Source organism: Malaya genurostris, chromosome 3 (assembly GCF_030247185.1).
Source record: "Malaya genurostris strain Urasoe2022 chromosome 3, Malgen_1.1, whole genome shotgun sequence".
NCBI lineage: Eukaryota > Metazoa > Arthropoda > Insecta > Diptera > Culicidae > Malaya > Malaya genurostris.
Window position 1 is genome coordinate 122,879,728 of NC_080572.1, and position 18,224 is coordinate 122,897,951.

Consider the following 18,224-nt stretch of genomic DNA (forward strand, 5'->3'; position numbering starts at 1 on the left):
CTCTTGTAATTATTTTCTTGCCAAAATGTTTACAACGAAACGATCAGTTGACTAATAAATCGAAAAATATTTGTTTCGTTCCGATAAATCTTTGATTCATGTTTGAACCTGCTCACTGTAAACTATAGATACACTTGAATTGTTTGAAAGCTCCAAGGAAACGAAAAAGCAGACAAGTGTTGCTTCCAAAACACGTGTAAACTTTTTTGATTATCCACGGGAGAGAAACATTCTCTGGATTATAAGAAATAAAACTGATACCGTTTATTCAAACCATAAACTTAGTTGTATCATCACACTCTTAGATAAAATGAAATAATAATGTAATAAAAAACATCAAAAATTATACTGACTGTTTTGTTATTTCAAACAAGCTCAATTTCGTTGCGTGTATGACGACTTTTCGCATACGTTTATGCGTTCCTAATGGTTTTGTAACGTCAAATAAACTTATTTTTAACTGGTAGCTAAAAGCATAGCTGTGATCAAATATTTAAATGTGTGAATTAAGTAATTATAACTTATAAATGATAATTAGTTCAAAATGACAAAAAGGTGTAGTGATTGGAAACTTAAGTATAGCTATTTCATAACTAATAATGCTACGAAGAAACATTGCTGTCACCTTGTTTTAACCAGTGTAAAAAAAAACCAACTCGGATCGACTAGGAATCGATTGTTGCATCTTATTAGCGGCCCTTACACGAGCATTAAAAATGTCATTTTAAATGATGACGAGGTAATGATGTACTTCAAATTTGTTAGAAATCTCGTCATTAGTGCACCATTACACGTTCATTAAAATATTATTTTTTAGTAATGACATTTTTAATGACTTGTGTAAGGGCCGCTATTCGAAATACATTTTGAAGTCATACTGAATTCCGAATCAAACTCCAGCCGAGTTAACTGTGTGGGAGCTGTCAAGTTGTTACCCGGTTGGTTATCACCAGAGATGCCATTTATACAGATTTATCTGTATTATACAGATTTTTACATGCCCATACAGATTTCTCACAGAATACAGATTTTGTACAGGTTTTTTAAACTCAATACAGATTTATACAGATTTTTCAAAAAAAAAGGAAAGAATGAAATAATTTTGTTCATCTGAGCTCTCTTTGGTAGTAGTGACGAGATGAGAGATTTGTAATCAATCGACGAATCACGAATTGATCTAAAAATCTTTAAATGGTGTTGATAGTTTAAGTTGAGCGCTGAGATCCTACATCAACTCACCAAGCCAACATTTTGAAAGTATTTGAAATTGAAAGTATGTTTTGTCGATTCTGATTGGTGATGAAAATTTGAAAATTTTTGGAATAACATTACCTCAACAAATTTTCATTGTAAATATTTCGATTTTATAGTGGACACAGATAAATACAAATTTTTCATTCTGGGTAATACAGATTTTCTATGAAAATATCTGGCATCTCTGGTTATCACCCTCAGGGATGTCAGGTTCACAGATTAATCTGTGTTTCACAGATTTTAAAACTGACACAGATTTTCACAGATTTCGGAAAAAGATCACAGATTTTCACAAAGATTTTGTGAATCGAGTACAGTTTAGCACCAAAAAGTACAGAGCGGTAGAGGTTTTTTTTTTGATCACTAAATTGAATTCGATCAGCTGAAATGGTACGGAAAATGGGTGGTGAGACCTTTTTTTTTTTTTGCTCACCAAATTTGATTTTGAACTGCTATTGGGGTACGGAAAACGGTCACAGATTTTCACAGACAGGTTTTGGGTTTGATCACAGATTTTTGAAAAAATGACCTGGCATCTCTGATCACCCTATACATAGTTCGTCTCGAGTGCCTATAACCAAGATTATAGTCACTCTAAGTTCGTCGTGCTAGCGTGTGATGTGCACGTGTATTTAGTTTGTTGATAGTTTTTTCGAATCATTGCTACGATGGAAAATAACAAAACGGAACCTGATATATCTAATATTTTAGCGAAAATTTCGAATACTTCTTCCTTTATTGTTAATAACTATCAAAACATGAAGAACGATCAAGCCATAGATACACAGACCGGAAACAAAACCAATTCTAATCCAAAAATAAAATCAGTGAAACCGGAACATTGTATTCCTAGAGGTATGCCCAAATCCGGCAGAATCTGGAAAAATCAAAAGGAAAAGTAAGTAAATCATGTTCAATACTGCTGTGGACATTTCGTCATATATTGGTTTTAGGTTTTCGACTGTTAAGAAATCTATTCGAGGGAAAGCAACTGCTAAGCACCTTGCTTACCGAGAGGAAATGAAACAGATCAAGGAATTATCTCGTTCAATAAAGGAAGAACGTAAGCAACAGAACGAGGAAAAAAAGCAACGGCAGATAGAAAATAAACGTAGGCGATTAGAGAACGAACGAAAATCGGAAATAGTACAGATAATTAAAAATCCAGCTAAATTGAAACGAATGCGTAAGAAGCAGTTAAGACAAATTGAGAAACGAGATTTTGATAAAATAAAAATAGTATAGATCGATTATGCTTCGAAACAATATTTGATTATTTTTCACAATCATGAAGAGCATCAAGGGTGTTGAATACGCCACTCCACTCAAATCCAAAAGATCTATCCTGTAGCGTTATTTTTCCCGCTGGAGAAATGCTCTGAAAAAGATTCTTAAATGGAGCATACGCTTCAAGACTTTGCGCATCACCTATGATGATCAGTTTTTTCTTAGCACGAGTTATCGCCACTGTTAATCGTCTGTTATCTTGTAAAATTTCATAATCGCTAGTAGTAGTATCCGTTTGATTAGGCATATCGGGGTTACTCGACCTTGTACAAGAATACAGTATGACCTGTTGAATAAATTATAAGTTATTCGTACCATCGTAACTATTTGAAAATTATGTTAATTACATCCTTATCTTTGCCTTGGTACTGATCAACAGTATTCACTTCAATATCTAAATTCCTGCTAAGAGTTTCGTTTTCATTTTCATATAACTTTCTTAGTAACTGAAGGTAGTAACGCAATAGCTCTACTTGGGCTCTATAAGGAGCAATAACACCGATTGAACTGCCCTCAAGACCGGACTGAAAAAATAAACGAAAGGTTAATTTTATGTTTGCTATGTGATGCATTAGATTTTACTTCGATCAATGCCATTATAATATAAAGAGTAATGGCAGCTTCACAATAATTTTCATAAATCGCTTTTTGCATTACTTCGGCATTCGCTTTGTAGCAGTATTCTTTTCTTTTTCCTGTGTCATATGCTTTACTACTTTTAAAAGTGTTCAACGTGTTTATCAGTACAACCGATAACTCCAGTTGGGAAGCGGTAGCTCTCAGAAGCCACTTTTCTAGTTTATGCTTTTTCTGCATGATTTGAACATTCGGAAGCTTCAACGCGGCATTGGCCACCGTTTCGTTCGCACATAGTAGCTTTCCCTTGTAAGAAAAATCGTTGGCAAGTCGGGTGATAGTTTTGTTCATGCGATATTGAGTTGGCAAAACGCAACATGACTGCTCGGTATCTAATCTAAAAAATAGACTTTCTTCGGCTCCAAGATCCCTATAAAAGTTTTACATTCTTCAAAATATGCCTGACGTTACACTCAAAGCTACTATTGAATAAATTCAGTGAAAATATTTGAAATATATTTGCTACTTACTTGGCTTCCCGTGAAATTATAACTGGAGGTAGTTGATCGGGATCTCCTATTAGAATAAATTTATCGGACGATAGCAATGGTCTTAATATAGCGCACTGAAATACTTGCGTCGCTTCGTCAACAATGCAGAAATCGAAACGTTTTTGAACCAACAAAGGATGCGCTGATCCAAGACAAGTAACTCCTACTACTTTCTAAAATAAATAATAGTCTGTATTATACTAGATTCGTTAGAGGCATACATACATATGAATTGTAGACAGCGGTGAGTTCTTCGGTTGTTGAACAATTTTCTGTCAATATTTCTTCTGCACATTCTTTCAAACTTGAATCTATTCTTGAGATTGAGCCTAGTCGTAAAAATTTGATATTGTGCGGTATCAACCGTTTTAACACATTGTCAACAGCGGAATGTGTGTTACTGGTAACAAGGACAGTTTTATCCATGGCTACCAGTAGACGAATAAGTGCGATAACCGTTTTCGTTTTCCCCGTTCCTGGGAGGCCTTTAAAAAGACAAAAACTTTCAGTGCCAATAGCTGTCAAAACAGCAATCTTTTGATGCTTGTTCAAATCTTTCAGAATCTGTTTTGCCAGCGAAGCGACTTCCACAGGAACAGTTCGTGTGAAGGTTGGACTTTCGCGATCAATTATAATTCGTCGTAAGGCTTCAGACCGTTCTGTGTGTTCCAAAAGTACTCCAACGTTAGTCAAATTGAATATTGTCGATGTATGTGATTCGTACTTGTCCAAATGGAAAAACTCATGCAAATAGTTCTCACTCAGATCTCGTTCGAAAGACATGGTAATTTCTCTTCTTCCTACTCCAACTACGCGTCCAGCAGCGACAGCCACTCTTGTATCAGTACTACATATTAAATATTCGTTTACTTCAAAGTATTGTGAAAGATTTTCGACTGCTGAAACTCAATCAAGTTAGTTTGGCTCTACACAAATATATTTACATGTACATGCTAATGTACCATGCATCTGAGGATCGTTTCTCGCACCAGTTTCATTAGAATCTACAGCGAAAGTGTGGAAGCATTCGTCACCTGCTCTAAAAACTCTTCCGACAAGTCTCAGATTTATTGCAGCTCGACCTGATTTGTGTCTAATCGTAGGACTTTTTGTCCACAAATGTTTTGCTTGAAAATCTGAAAAAAAATTGTATATCTGATTTTGTTATGTAAAAGCTACTTACTTCGCTTAGCTTGTTGATCTTCAAGAAAAATTAGACCAACCCAACGGATGAAGTAATCAATGTGTACATCAGTCAAATGTTTCAAAGAATCCGCAGAGATCAACTTGATAGAATGCTGTCCTGAGATTTCTTTTTTCTCATGTTTTAGAAAGGCAGTGCAAATGACACTGTAAGGACAGCGGGAACAAACGTGTTGATTGTTTAATGGGTCTGGTAGCAACAATACATTGTTAGAAATACCCGAATCATCATGATTAATTTTTGAGAGCCCTCTTGAGAGGTAGTAAGCCACCTCATTTCGAAGCATTATTAAATCACGTCTAATGTTACGATTGCTTGAGACAAGTTGACATTTTCCTTCACGAAGATACAAGAGAATGCCGTTTTTTACGCGATAGCCGACAACGTTCATCATCATCTCATACAGAGCAATCTGTCCTTTGTGCTCGGCGGAGAAGCTGGCCCGGCCAGTTTTCAACTCCAATGGCATCAATTGAACTTGTTCACTATTGTCACATTTAGCTTCTACTGTTACGTCGATCTTTCCTTTCAATCCTAACTGATGGCACCAAATATTCTCTTCAATATCTTTTATTGCGTGAATGTGTATTTCTGATTTGAAGCTAGAGGACTAACGAATAGTATAGAATTTTTTAAATGTTCAAAACTTATATCGTCTTTGTTCCATGTACCTGATTATAAACGTGTTTTTTCAAGAAATCGTGAATTTTAGTATAGAATGGTTCAATTTCCTTAGCAGCCTCCGATTTGCTCATTTGACATGCGTAAAGCATGTTGACCATTTCCTTTGAGTTGATGTATTCCTTGCCTAACTGAACTATGTCTTCAATATTAGTAAGCTTATTCCTTAACGTCTTTTGTAGCAATTCGTGAACTATTGTTCCAATAGTCATCTAAAAGTAATAAAAAAAAACATCATATCAATTCGAACTCTTAAATCATTTTGAATTACTATTTTGCTGTCCAAGTCTATGCTACGGAATCTTTCTTGCAGCACTCCTCGACGCTGGCAATAAAGTGCCCCCACAACGGAAGTTCCAGATACTAAATAATCCGGATCTGTGACAACCATACCATCTTCACTGGTAATCTGGTACGAATTGGTAATACTATCGTATACCCCGTACAATGAAATGGTATCTCCTTCCTGGAATTGCAATGTAGCCCACGGTGGATGTACGACACATTTTGCTTTCAATTCATTGTTTTTTTCTTCCACAACCATGACAAATGCTTGGTTTTGATTCATTATGGATACGATTTTGCATCTTTTCCAAGTGCTCAGATCGAGTGTATATAGCTGTAGAAATAATGGTATGTTTTAGATATATCACCAAAATTTAAATTATGATTAACCGGTTCTGGTTTTCATACGTACTGTTGAATTTTCGGGAAAACCCAATTCTAGACCGAAAGCGTCGTCATCATCACTGAATATATTGTCTAAATTATCAACCATCTTCTGTATTATTCTGTTGTCTTCACAGGATCTTCCACTATCAAAATCAACTCTGTTTGGCTCCATTGCATGTTTCACTTTTTTTGCCGCTGGTTGATGGTAGTCCACTGTCTCATTACACTCGTTCTCCACATCTGAATTGGAAAGATGGGTGTTTTGTCTTTTGAAAATAACTTCTTTTTCCATTTGACAGAATTTTAATTATTAAAATTTATCACCATAAATAATCATATCTATATCTATATTTTATTGACCATTGAACAAAACAGAACAATTTTGTACTTTAGCTGGCGCCAAATTACCGTGCAGCATGAACATAGGAATTGTCACGCGATGATACATGCTTCATAGTGTTGCAGCTGCATGAATTCGCGATTGTAATTGTATGTTTCACTACAAGAGGGTGCACGTGTGCAACCATGATGGAAGTTATCTTTGGCACAGATAACAGATATACAGGCTCGAACAAAAAATTTCAAATTCCTGTGTAAATTTTAAATTTGCTGTACGTTGGGCTCACTACTGCCACCTACTCGACTGTTCGCCTCGGTCACAGCCTCAATATTTCAGAACGTTCCTCTTCGTTCCGGAACGATAACAAAGGTTATTTTTGTATAGCACAAATTTTCTTTCCACAGTAGTTGGAAAATCGAATCGAATATCCAACATTTAGTAACATCACAGATAACAGATATACAGGCTCGAACAAAAAATTTAAAATTCCTGTGTAAATTTTAAATTTGCTGTACGTTGGGCTCACTACTGCCACCTACTCGACTGTTCGCCTCGGTCACAGCCTCAATATTTCAGAACGTTCCTCTTCGTTCCGGAACGATAACAAAGGTTATTTTTCTATAGCACAAATTTTCTTTCCACAGTAGTTGGAAAATCGAATCGAATATCCAACATTTAGTAACATGTTTGTGGAGTAGATGCTTAGGAGGTGATTTTCAATAATCAATTTGTGATTTAATGATTTAGATTGATTTTTTTCCAGGCTGATAAAGCTGGTTGGATTGATTGTTACAAAGCAAACAATATGCACTGAATCGCAAATTCACTGCAGTTGACAGAACTCGATAGCATTCCGGCTCTTTGTTCCTCGAATGGAAACTACATTGCATAAAAATCAATAAACCGAAACTGTTTTTTACCAATGGCGATCCGATGCCTACCGTTTTCAAACCGACTATGGCAGTGTACGCCAATCTTATTTTGAATGATAATATTCCATGGCGAAGGATTTCATCACAATTCACATCCAGTTCCCGTTATCTAATTCATCAGAAGAATCACTTCCATCAAACACGCAAGCCATTACGAATGCAAATAACTGTACATTGGAGAATAGTGTAACATTCATATGACAAGAAAAATTATCAAGATGAGCTATATTAGCAACACTATTACCAATTACTTGTTGCTCCCGATATCATTAAACGCAAGTGATGTTGTATGAAAAACTCGAACTCAATCGAAATACAGATTACAAATTTAATTCGATTTAAATATTCCGATTCGATCGGAATACAGAATCGGATTGTATATAAAGATCTGAATGTCACAATAAGAACCTTAAGTATGTGTTGAATGGCGGATTTGGTACGTAGAGAACGAATACTAGGATTGAACCTTTCGTAAAATCTTTAGATATTCGCCCTTATTCTGAATAACGACGTATTGATGAATGTGGTTCGATCGAATCATAGCTACCTTTGATTTTGCTAGCGTTATGGGGAATACAAATGAAATACGAGCGAAAAACCGATACGACGTTATTCAGAATAAGGGCGAATAGGCAAGGAGACAAGCAAGATCAGTAGATCGACGTTAATTTTCAATTTTAGGAATTCGGTATCGATGTTTTCAGTCGTACTTTTCAGATGGTAGAGCTTAGATATAAAATAAGTAAAAATGCGCACAATTTCATTGTAATTTTATTAATTAACAAGAGTACGGGAGCTTTCTAAATAAATTCGTACAAATTCATGCAAACAGCTTTGCGGTTGCGTTTCTGCCGACGCTTATTATTCGCTGTTATTTTGTTCCTGAAGTGAGTCTCTTTTAAAAATCCCTTAATAAACGTATTAAAAATACAATTCATTAATTTGGTAAAACATGATTTGCAAACTGAGGTTCCGAAGCTTTCGTATTTGACATATTGTTTCATTCGCAATTTAACATGTTTTCTATTTTCATATAAAAATTTTTTCAATTTTTGTTTAAATACGGCAAATGAAACTAACCCAATATCATACAGGAATATTATTCTGACGAAAAGAAAATTGAGATTTTAATTTGCAAAAAGCGTAATCTTCATTATGCGAGGAAGCGTTATCCTGTTCAATTTTCAACACTGAACGACATCTTGCATGAGGCAGTTTATGAACTGCTGCTCCAATGATATATATATATATATATATATATATATATATATATATATATATATATATATATATATATATATATATATATATATATATATATATATATATATATATATATATATATATATATATATATATATATATATATATATATATATATATATATATATATATATATATATATATATATATATATATATATATATATCAATGCGTTTATGTCCTTCGCGAGGAACTGATAGGGTGCATCAACATTTAATGGTTCGAAATCAAATGTGGGAGTGTTTGACACCGCCGTGAAAGTTTCACAATTCATACCATCATTGGAGATGTTACGTGATTTACTGGATGATATCATGGCATATTTAAATGCAGTGCAAAATTGGAAAGCATTATGAGCTTCATTAAACCCACAACGGCGTCGAATTTCAGAAAAAAAAGTTCTCCAAGTAGTCCTGGCACAGTGGGTTTGTGCATAGATAATTGCAGCTGTATTGTTCTTTTAGCGTGTTCCAAATCCACTTCAAAGCGTTGATGTTCTCTATAAAACCTTTAAGGTATACCGGACGATTTTGGGCACTAGTTAGTGCTCTGGACAATTTTTTTGCCTGAAAATAATTCTGTATTCTGTCATATATTGAATGCAAACTAGAACCACTGCTCGATCGAAACTTTGAATGATTTTTTAATAATGTTAGCTTGCATAGATCTGGTCTAGATGGGTTGGTTTCAAAATAACAATATTTCCATTTACCTTGCCAATTGAATTCACTTAACGTTCTTTCGAATTGAATGTATCGAATAGTTTATCGTGGAGTGCGATGAAAGACGCTGATTGTAGTGCTGCTGTTGGTAGTGATCCTATTTCCACATAATGTCGAATGGCAATAGCACATGTCCTCGATTCCTCGCGGGAGTGGACTGTATACGAATGAGTTTCGGTTTCTTGGACGGATAAATTCAAAAGGCGTCTGTTTGGTACAACAGTCAAGTTTTTACTACTTAAAGAACGAATGAATACATATGTGTTAGTAAGAGTGTTTGAGCATAGGTATAATAGGTTTTCTATTCTAGTTTGTTGTCTGGATCATCGTAGCAGGAGTAAACATCTACCCGGGCGTTGAAATTGGAAATTTCAAGATTCCAATTGCCCAGTCTGGTCGTCGCTCTCGTTGTCTATTGGCAGCAAGCAAATTTTCTTGACGGCACGCCTAGTTATGCCATTCTTGGTTCGCAAACTTACCACTCGAGTGTGCCCATCCTTGTCCGGATGGAGTTCGATTATGCGGGCCAGCGCCCACTTCAACGGCGGTGCATTTTCGTCGATGATAACCACCATTGCTCCAATCTTAAATTCAGTGACCTTCAGATCTCGTTGACGCCTTTGAAGTTCGTGGAGATAATCGTTCATCCACACTCTCCAAAACCTTTGCTTCATGTCCTGAATAAATTGTAAACGCGATAGCCTGCCCTGGGGAATGCCAGTGTAAGTGGGTTCCGCAATGGCCTGGAACTCTCTTCCAATGATGAAATGAGCTGGAGTTATGGCAGTCATATCATTTGGATCATCTGAGACAGGTGTGAGAGGGCGGGAGTTTAGAATTGCTTCGATCTGTGCGAGTACAGTAGAAAGTGCTTCAAACGTCAGTCGATGTTCAGCGAGAATCAATTTCAGATGCGATTTAACCGATTTAACTCCCGCTTCCCATATCCCTCCAAAATGCGGACTTCGTGGAGGAATGAATGACCATTCAATACCTCTCGGCGCGCAATACTCGTTCACAGCACGGATGTGCTCCTCGTTGTGGAACAGTTCGGCTAGGCGACACATTTGGTTATTGGCGCCTTCAAAATTAGTCGCGTTGTCCGAGTACAACTTCTGCACGAGACCTCGGCGACTAACGAATCGTTGTAGCCCACTCATAAACGCGTCGGAGCTTAGATCGGACACAGCCTCCAGGTGTAACGCACGGGTGGCCATGCAGACAAATAAACAAACGTATCCCTTGGTGGTTGTCGGATGTCTTGTAGCAGCACTTGATCTACGATTGAAAGGGCCCGCAAAGTCCAGACCTGTATGCGCGAACACGGGAGACAGCTTGACGCGGTAGTCAGGAAGATCTCCCATTAATTGCGTGGACTTCTTGGGTCTCATCCGGAAACACGGTACACAGCGATGCAGTTCCTTCCGTATCACATTCTTTGCCTTGAGTGGCCAATACTGTTGCCGAACGACGCCCAGCAGACCTCTTTGACCAAGATGCATGTTGACACGATGTAAATGCCTGATCAATGTTGTTGTGAGTGGATGTTTTTCAGGCAGAATGGCTTGATGACGATGTTCATATGGAATAGCAGCATTCCGTAGGCGACCACCTACGCGCAGCACTTCATCATTTGCGTCGATGAACGGGCTCAGGTTCTGAAAGGGTAACTTGCATTCCTTGTCACTTCTCAGCATTTGTAGCTCTTTGTGAAACATTTCACCTTGTACCATCCGTGTGATCAAAATGGATGCTCGTTGCATTTCTGTTGCTGTAGGCAGTCCCTTGGCAATGTGCCTTCGCTGTCGTCTTTCCAATTCTGATGGCGATACGCCACGGGAAATTAAATCCGCAGGATTCTCTTTCGAAGGGATGTATTGCCAAGTGTAATTAGCAGTCAATTGCTGGATTTGTCGAACTCGGTTGCCAACGAATACGGTGAGTGCTTCCGGAGATTTCTGCAACCAACAGAGGACTATCTGTGAGTCCGACCACAATCGAACAGAGCTAAAGTCGGAATCAATTGCTGCTAGCACCTTCACGGTGAGCTGAGAGAGTAACATTGCTGCTAACAACTCGGCCCTTGGTGTTGTAATCTCCTTCTGCTTGTTCTTCTTCCTCGGGAGAATTCGTGACTTACTGCAAATTATGTTCATGGTTGCTGCCCCATCGTGTCTTATTACTCGAGCGTACAGACAGGCGCCGTATGCCAAGTCTGACGCATCAGCAAATCCGAAGAGTTCAAACGTACACGATCCGTTACTGAAAATCCATCGTTCAATCTTGACGTTGTTCAAGTATTGTAGTTGATCACGGTAATCTGTCCACAGTTGTGCTAATTCACATGGTACCGGTTGGTCCCACTCTAAATTCGCGCCCCAGAGCTCCCGCATAATCAGCTTCGCTGCGGTAATCACGGGTCCTACAAATCCCAAAGGATCGAAAATTCGAGCAATCTGACTGAGAATCGATCGTTTAGTTAGTTGAGCGTTGGGATTACGACATTCCGCTACGATGAATGTGAATGTGTCCTCTTTGGGATTCCACGAGACCCCGAGAGTCTTCATTACCGTATTAACAGTTGGGTTTGTAATATCAACACAGCCTTCTCGTTGATGTTCAGGAATAGTAGCCAATAATGATTCCGCATTCGAACAGAACTTGTGTGCATCGAAGCCACCTTCGTTGAGTAATCCAACTATTTGATTTTTTACCTCCATAGCCTTCTCCAGAGAACTGGCTCCAGTAAGCACGTCGTCAATGTAAAAGGACTTCCTAACCGCCCCAGCACCGAGCGGGTATCTCTCCTTCTCGTCCTCAGCGAGCTGGCGGAGTGCCATTGTTGCCAGAAAAGGTGATGATGCCAGTCCGTACGTTACGGTTCGTAGATCGTATACTCGAATCGGCTGACTCCGGTTCTCGCGCCAGAGAATCCGCTGATATCGAACATCTTCGTCGTTAACTCTAATCTGTCGATACATTTTTGGAATGTCAGCGACAAAAGCGATCTTAAACGATCGAAAGTTAAGGAGTATCGATATAAGGTCGTTTTGCACGGCTGGACCGACCATTTGAGTCTGGTTGATACTGATTCCAGAGTCACTCGGCGCCGAACCATCAAACACAACGCGAAGTCTAGTGGTTGTGCTGCTGGGTTTTAAAACGTAGTGATGTGGCAGATAGTAAGCTGATTGGGACTGATCAGTTTCGACATCTTCATTCAGCGTCATGTGACCAAGTGTTTCATATTCTCTCAAAAAGGCGATGTACTGCATTTTGATTTCGGGAGCCCTATCTAGTCGCTTCTCTAGGGCCAGGAACCGTTTCTCCGCCATAGCCTTCGAATCACCAAGCTGATCCTTAACATCGTTGAAGGGAAGGCGAACTACGTATCTTCCTTCACTAGTGCGCTCGTGTGTATCACGGAAATGGTCCAAGCAAATCTCATCCAATGGCACGAATTTCTCGTTGAATTCGTCGCATGACTCGATACGCCAAAAGTTTCGTACAATTTCATTGAGATCTTCTTCAGCGGAGATGAAGAACGATTGCTGCTTTGAGCTCTTGCTGGGAATCGGACCACTTAACACCCATCCAAATTGGGTGTCCTGGAGAATGGCAGAGGTGTTTGGAATCCTCATTCGACCGGACTTCAACATCTCAAAAAATACTTCAGCGCCCAGTAGCATATCGACACGGTCAGGAATACTAAAGTTCGGGTCTGCTAATTGTATACCAGTCGGTAGTGCAATGTTGGTGCAATTCACCTTCGTCAAGGGAAGATTACCTGTTATCCTGGGTATAACGAAGAAATCGAGACATGCTGAAAAATCGCTTATACGAGATTTGATTTTCGTATGAATCTTCAGTCGCACTTTCGTATGAATGTCATTTAGACCGCTAATTGAGACATTCGCGGGTATCTTCTTCAAAGATAGCATAGTTGCGAAATGTTCTGAAACGAAATTCGAGTGTGAACCCGAGTCCAATAGTACGCGGCACGGGTAAACATCAGACTTCCCGTAAACAAGGACTACAGCGGTGGAAAGTAGAACTTGCTTCCCGGTTCCGTTCGGATGAGTACAAAGTGTTGACTGTACTCCAGCATCGATAGATGTTTCTTCGTGTTGTCTCTCAGGCGGTAGTACAGACTTCTTCTCGGGGTTTGGCTGCGAAACTTCAGTTTTCGAATCATCTGGTTTCTTCTGCTGATTGTCGGCTGGATGCAACGTAGTATGGTGACGTTTGTTGCATTTTTTGCACGAGTGCTTCGAAGAACAATCCGTCGTGCGATGCCCCTTCTGCAAACAGTTAAAGCATGCGCCGGTCCGACGGAGTGTGTCGTATCGATCAGAGATGACTGCCTTTTTGAAGACATCACATTTCCACAGATCGTGGCCTTCAGAACAATGTGGACAAGCATCAGTCGCGGTGACTAAGGAGTTCGCACGCGCCCTCGGTCCTGCAGGACTGCTTAGCTGGAGTTTCGCCGGAATCTTCATCTGCGTCTTGTGGAACGGATGAATCTTTTCGAGAACGCGACATCTTTCGCGTAAGAAATCCATAGTAGAATCGTAATCGGGTAAGGCAGTGGAAGCTTGTTCAAGTTCCCAAGCCTTTCGGGTATCACTGTCCAGTTTAAGAGCGATACGGTTGATTAACATTCTTTCTCCAAGTCCAGATACTGGTAGACCTAGATTTTTCAAAGCGTCTACATTTTTCGCGCACGTGTCCAATAATTTCCTCAACCCAACTGCATTTTCGTTAGTTAGCTTCGGCAAATCGAAGAGTGCATCGATATGCTTGTCGATTATTAGCCGTCGATCTTCGAAACGTTCAGTCAGTGTCGCCCAAGCAGCGTCGTAGTCATTGTTATTTATTATCTCCTGATCAATGATTCCCGCAGCCTTTCCCACTAACGAATTTCGAAGATGATACAATTTTATGGCTGGAGCTTCCGAGGTGTAGCGGGACATGATCGTTACAAACATCGACTTGAAAGCGTACCAGTTCTCGTACGATCCATCAAACGAGGGAAGAGGTACCTTCAACGGAGGCAGATGTGTCACGTTCACAGGAGGTATCGCGGAGGGCTGAACCGTATGTGCTTCCTTCTTCAAGGAAGTCTCAAACAATTTTGTAAGGACAATATACAACTCACCATATAGCTGCTCAAATTCAATGCAAAGCTCCTCTAGCCCCGAGCGATCATCATCGCTAATGTCGAGGCCGTGTGCTCGCTGCTGGTGAACGTTGTAATCGGCATTCACACTCTCAACAACCTTTAGCTGAAGCTGCAGAAACTGTTTGCAGTCCAGACTCTGGTTGGGATCGTCGTTGTCAGCCTCTAATACCGTTTTCACTCGCATTAATTTTCGACTCAAAGCATTCATCTGATTTATTAGCACTTTGTATTCAGCTGCCATCTTCTTTCGCGCTTCTTTATCTCTTTTGTTTTTCTTCTGTTGACTGATTGGCACTATTTCACAGTTTAGTTCTTGATCATTTAACGTATTACCGTCTTCACCAACAGAATCTGTTTCGCCGATGGCGTGTTTATCTTTTGCACTTCGCGTCGCAATTGGTGTGCGTGTCATGCTCATTGTGCCGATGATACGGAAACATTTCTGATCGGGGTTCGTTTCAAATGCACGTCACTGAATACCGCACTGGTACCACTACTATCGCGTTCCACTCGGATATAGCAAACGAGATTGCGAAAAACACTATAGCATTTTCATTCTTCTCGGTAGGCGGCCATCTTATTTTCACTGAGTCAGAAGCGCATGCGCGTACACGTTGTGATTGTTTCACTACACGAATAGAATCACTCGAAAAAGCACTTAATCCTCGAGAACGCTTCCCAGGACGCTTTTTAATGAATACGCTGCCATCAGCAGCGCCAACAGGTTCGCGAAATAAAACACTTGATCCGACTGATACCGCTCGATTCACCACAGTCAGTGGCGTCAAATTTCTCCTGGCTACTCGAGAGCCATAGTAACGCGGTGGATCCGTATTTTAGATCACTCGTTTTTCTCGCGAATTCAACTGTTATCGGAACAGTGAATCAGAAAACCGAAACATCCGGCTCGAAGGACCAGATGATGTCCTCGATTCCTCGCGGGAGTGGACTGTATACGAATGAGTTTCGGTTTCTTGGACGGATAAATTCAAAAGGCGTCTGTTTGGTACAACAGTCAAGTTTTTACTACTTAAAGAACGAATGAATACATATGTGTTAGTAAGAGTGTTTGAGCATAGGTATAATAGGTTTTCTATTCTAGTTTGTTGTCTGGATCATCGTAGCAGGAGTAAACAGCACATGATTCGCTTAACGTACGTGTTGCTATAGAAACATTCATTTTCGAAAACGGTGGAAGTTGAATAGCTTTATAAAGAAGTTTGGGAGCTAAACGCAACGTGGATGCCACATCAGTTTCAAAAAGAAGCTTGATGTGATTAAATGAGGCTATCTGGTCTTCGAATACAGCGTTGTACCACAGAAAACAGATATACAGGCTCACATATGGGCTATGTGTAAAATTTGCTCTTCAGTGTGGCGAACACTTGCAGATGTCGCCGCGATCGCCAATATGTGTTCCAGGGGTCAGATTTCAATCACGCCAATTTGTTTGTCATTATGTGTTCCAGGGGTCAGATTTCAATCAAGCCAATTTGTTTTTATGTAGCTAATATCACATGTCAAATCGTCGTGATTGTTCTGCTATTGAATTTAATGTTATTAGATTTTGTTGGTTTTCTGTGACATGGTAATCAAAAGACATGGGAAGGAAATGTGAATTTTATACTTGTGGAAATCGCGAGAGCAGCTGTAGCCGCAGTGACGATATTTCGTTTTTTAAATTTCCGAAAAACAATAAACTGTAAGTAACTTATTATTGTAGAGTTGAATTGCATTGAATTGCAAAATAAAAATCTATTTCTTAGGTGTTCTTTGTGGGTAAAGGCATGTTGCTCTCCCGAAGCAACTCATGTTTTTGAAACGAACGGAGCCGAAACTTTTCGAATGAGAAAAATCTGCTCTAATCATTTTGCACCAACTGCATTCAAAAATATTGATAGGAAAAATAAAGGGTAAGTACTTCAATGTTAATTCTTGTGTATATTTTAATAGAATAATATAAATTGTAGATTGACGCTTGGTGCGGTACCGTTAACCTGTGAGGGATTTGTAAACAGAAGTAAAGATATTACACCAAAGATGATTTTCGAAAACAAGGATCGAAACCCTGAAATAAAATTGTGGGATCAGAAGTACATTGAAAATGAGAAACTAAATAATGACCAGATTCTCGCAGACTCTTTCTTGTCAATAGTGTGCCATAGCGATAATTATCATACATTATTAAAAAATGAAGATATAAATCTCAAAGCTTAAAAGTACGGGTGTGTAATGTCAGAGACATAACTGGATGTCGTGAATACGAATATGACACGCTTTATTTATGCTTCCGAATTCGAATTGGTAGTTCATCGATTGTTTGAATTGTGAATTGAATTGCGCCTACACTAAATTACATATTAGTTACATTAAACATTCTAAAACGCAATTAAATATTATGAAATAAGCAGTATAGTTCTTTATAATAAAAAATGGTGACGATTTGAGTTAGTTCAGCACGCAGACTCTGAATTCTAAACCCATATTCCGGAACTAAGCTCTGAAACTTGAAGACCGCCATGACTACCAGAATGCTTGCCTTGAAGCCCAGCAAGCGAATGAAAGTTGCTACCTGAGCGTTTGAGGTTTTAACCACGCAGAAGGTGCTCTCTCCGTCGCTGCTGTTTGATGGTTTAACTCCCACGACGTCTGCTTCCATCGAACGCACGAAAAGAAATGATCGATTTTCATCACGGTTCCCCTTTTATACGCATTCAGTTGAAGATATGTGCCTGACTACCCCAAAATCGTCGTCCTTGCGCGAAAAACCCAAGCGAAAGTAAAGAGTTTTCCGCATTATTTTGAAATTTTGAGAAAACTTAATTTTTGAGTTGTTTGTGGTTATCTCACACTGTTCAAAATATTATCCTAAATTCCTGATCATATTTTTGATGAAATTGTGAAAGAAGTATGTTGCTACCATTAATACAAGTCGAGATATTCACGATTAAGTTCTGCCCATTCTTCCATATGGCTAATTTTGAAAAGGCACCCCATAGTAAAGTAAGTCGTATTCACGACAAAAGTCAATACAGTTTTTGTCAACTGATTGTTTTCATGACATTGACATTGTCAAAGAAGAAATTCTGGATGATGAACAAATTGCCACAGAGTTACCTTTGTTACAGAAAACCACCATTTACAAAGAGCTTTCGGAAGTATTAACCAGTAAAACAGACGGTCTTGAGGCTTCTTGTCATTCTATATATGACCATGTTCAACAAGTTGCCAATGACAACACACTGAACAATATATCGATGTATGAAAACCATAAAAACACGTTCAACGATGACAGCGAATCGTGGAATAAAACTAAAAGATGGAAACATGGTATACAAAATGAAAAGAAAACTATTAAAATCCTTAAGGTTAAGCTTAAGTCCGTTCGTCGTCAGCTTTTTGTATCTATGCAAACCAGCAATCGTCGATTAAAAATGATCAATCGAAGCAAACGTATTTCAATTAAGCTATTAAGTAAGATAAAAAAATCATAAGACAAAAATCTGATAGAAAAATGCTCGGGGAATTGGCTGAGGTTAATCCCATAGTAAAAGATT

The 18,224-nt window shown here is 38.9% G+C and overlaps 4 protein-coding genes across 7 annotated transcripts; 1 reads left to right on the plus strand and 3 right to left on the minus strand.

Annotated features, from left to right (window-relative positions):
- Positions 1-1,839: 1,839 nt before the first annotated feature.
- LOC131437409 (coiled-coil domain-containing protein 86) lies at positions 1,840-2,520 on the plus strand. The gene is made up of 2 exons (XM_058606723.1): positions 1,840-2,152; positions 2,208-2,520. Exons 1-2 carry the CDS (start codon positions 1,923-1,925, stop codon positions 2,497-2,499), a joined length of 522 nt encoding a protein of 173 aa, XP_058462706.1. The 5' UTR covers positions 1,840-1,922; the 3' UTR covers positions 2,500-2,520.
- LOC131437408 (DNA replication ATP-dependent helicase/nuclease DNA2) lies at positions 2,505-6,613 on the minus strand. Of its 4 annotated transcripts, none has more exons than XM_058606722.1 (10): positions 6,251-6,613; positions 5,825-6,172; positions 5,544-5,765; positions 4,852-5,482; positions 4,658-4,804; positions 3,894-4,564; positions 3,648-3,841; positions 3,124-3,547; positions 2,889-3,065; positions 2,505-2,827 (listed from the first exon to the last, which is right to left on the minus strand). In XM_058606722.1, exons 1-10 carry the CDS (start codon positions 6,515-6,517, stop codon positions 2,528-2,530), a joined length of 3,381 nt encoding a protein of 1,126 aa, XP_058462705.1. In that variant the 5' UTR covers positions 6,518-6,613; the 3' UTR covers positions 2,505-2,527. The 4 variants fall into 4 exon arrangements, with proteins under 4 accessions (XP_058462705.1, XP_058462704.1, XP_058462703.1 ...); XM_058606721.1 differs by having other exon boundaries at positions 3,894-4,567; XM_058606720.1 differs by having other exon boundaries at positions 4,631-4,804.
- A 2,322-nt stretch (positions 6,614-8,935) lies between these two features.
- Positions 8,936-10,734, minus strand: LOC131438605 (uncharacterized). Its single transcript, XM_058608731.1, has 2 exons — positions 9,473-10,734; positions 8,936-9,326 (listed from the first exon to the last, which is right to left on the minus strand). The coding sequence occupies exon 1, from the start codon at positions 10,697-10,699 to the stop codon at positions 9,854-9,856; it is 846 nt and encodes a 281-aa protein (XP_058464714.1). The 5' UTR covers positions 10,700-10,734; the 3' UTR covers positions 8,936-9,326; positions 9,473-9,853.
- A 95-nt stretch (positions 10,735-10,829) lies between these two features.
- On the minus strand, positions 10,830-15,085 carry LOC131433960 (uncharacterized). The gene is made up of 2 exons (XM_058600580.1): positions 11,099-15,085; positions 10,830-10,967 (listed from the first exon to the last, which is right to left on the minus strand). The coding sequence occupies exons 1-2, from the start codon at positions 15,083-15,085 to the stop codon at positions 10,830-10,832; spliced, it is 4,125 nt and encodes a 1,374-aa protein (XP_058456563.1).
- Positions 15,086-18,224: the final 3,139 nt, after the last annotated feature.

Bases quoted from the DNA above. Each gene is read 5' to 3' on its own strand.
- LOC131437409 (XM_058606723.1), top strand. From the start codon at position 1,923: ATGGAAAATAACAAAACGGAACCTGATATATCTAATATTTTAGCGAAA. The intron at 2,153-2,207 runs GTAAGTAAATCA...TATTGGTTTTAG, and splicing joins TGGAAAAATCAAAAGGAAAA to GTTTTCGACTGTTAAGAAAT.
- LOC131433960 (XM_058600580.1), bottom strand. From the start codon at position 15,085: ATGAGCATGACACGCACACCAATTGCGACGCGAAGTGCAAAAGATAAA. The intron at 10,968-11,098 runs GTAGGTGGTCGC...TCTTGGTCAAAG, and splicing joins CAAATGATGAAGTGCTGCGC to AGGTCTGCTGGGCGTCGTTC.
- LOC131437408 (XM_058606719.1), bottom strand. From the start codon at position 6,517: ATGGAAAAAGAAGTTATTTTCAAAAGACAAAACACCCATCTTTCCAAT. The intron at 4,805-4,851 runs GTAAGTAGCTTT...ATTTTTTTTCAG, and splicing joins AGATCAACAAGCTAAGCGAA to ATTTTCAAGCAAAACATTTG. The intron at 3,066-3,123 runs GTAAAATCTAAT...TTATTTTTTCAG, and splicing joins TTATAATGGCATTGATCGAA to TCCGGTCTTGAGGGCAGTTC.
- LOC131438605 (XM_058608731.1), bottom strand. From the start codon at position 10,699: ATGGCCACCCGTGCGTTACACCTGGAGGCTGTGTCCGATCTAAGCTCC.